This window comes from Branchiostoma floridae, chromosome 10 (genome assembly GCF_000003815.2).
Source record: "Branchiostoma floridae strain S238N-H82 chromosome 10, Bfl_VNyyK, whole genome shotgun sequence".
NCBI lineage: Eukaryota > Metazoa > Chordata > Leptocardii > Amphioxiformes > Branchiostomatidae > Branchiostoma > Branchiostoma floridae.
Window position 1 is genome coordinate 9,316,767 of NC_049988.1, and position 1,238 is coordinate 9,318,004.

Consider the following 1,238-nt stretch of genomic DNA (forward strand, 5'->3'; position numbering starts at 1 on the left):
GTCAGACCCCCCCCCCCCTCCCACGTGGACGCGCTGTTAAAGTTTGATACATGTAACATTAATATTCACTATCCTTGTTATGGCATGAATCAGCGACAAAACTTACTTAAGCTTTCCGCAGATGTGTAACGAAAAGTACACTATTACATCACGAAAAATGTATTTATGCAAGGGGGACAACAACAAAATATAAAACATATAGATCACAAACCTGAGATGAAATGGTCGCTGCACACTCTCTCGTGGCCTCGTGGTGTCCACGCCGCGGTCGGGTTTTTCTTTCCCTGCTCAAAATCTGACCTTTTTAAGGCTCTAAGCCATGCAGCCCTTCGTCCTGGTTCCGCAGGGATTCTAAAAAACTTCTTTCTACTGCCTTTATCCTTCCGGTTAGTACAATTCAGCGCACAACAACTGGTCGGCATGTTTGCGTTTCCCGCGCGCAACTGGTGGGCGAGGAGGGTTCAGCCCGCCCTCCTCGACCACCAGCAGCTTTTTGCCTACCATGACGTCACGTGACGTAACCGTGACGTCAGCGCGATCGCTCGTATAAGGAAGTGCTCCCACTGTGACTTGTCCAGCAGTTTGAATGGTGGATTGACCTCCATAACCACATAAACTCATAAACATCCCAGACTGTCTACCAGCTAGAAACAATGGTCAGAGACAGATTAGCATATTACTGGTCACAGATTCAAAGACTGTGCTGGTTCAAAGTACTGGTTTTCATAGGAACATTATCAAATGATACAGAATGATCCAAAGTAAGTAACAAAGTTACACAATGCAAGGTTTCAGTTCGATATATCATGTGGTAATAATATAAAACTATATGCAGTTCTTGAAAGAACAACTTTTTTTCAAATTTCAAATTAGCCTTGTCAAAATTGTAACAGAGTATCTATTTGCATCTGCATTTTTCAACTTGAAAATGTCTTCCTTATAGCTGAATTAGCTCTCATGAGTTGTGTGTGTAGAAATATGACTTGTAATACTTGACATATAGTAAGAAACCGATTTAGTCCTGTGCTCTGTAGGCTGCACACATAACTGCCAGCCAATATCTCAGACTGAAGAGCAACCCGGTGTGACAGCGATCTCGCCCCCCCGTGATCTCGCCCCCCCCCCGGGGGCGAAATCACTAGCGATCTCGCCCCCCCGGGGCGAAATCACTAGCGATCTCGCCCTCGGGGGGTAGGGAACTCGCCCCCCTATCCCGCCCCCATTTAGCGATTTTGGCC

At 46.0% G+C, this 1,238-nt stretch overlaps 2 protein-coding genes across 2 annotated transcripts in view; both read right to left on the reverse strand.

Annotated features, from left to right (window-relative positions):
- Nucleotides 1-488, reverse strand: part of LOC118424052 — a 3,611-nt gene extending 3,123 nt beyond the window's left edge. Inside the window, exon 1 of the mRNA XM_035832507.1 lies at nt 212-488. Coding sequence (XP_035688400.1) covers nt 212-422 — 211 coding nt within the window. The 5' untranslated portion in view covers nt 423-488. The remainder of the gene's footprint in view (nt 1-211) is intronic.
- Nucleotides 1-1,238, reverse strand: part of LOC118424069 (pyridoxine-5'-phosphate oxidase-like) — a 15,174-nt gene that overhangs the window by 11,958 nt on the left and 1,978 nt on the right. The window lies entirely within an intron of this gene.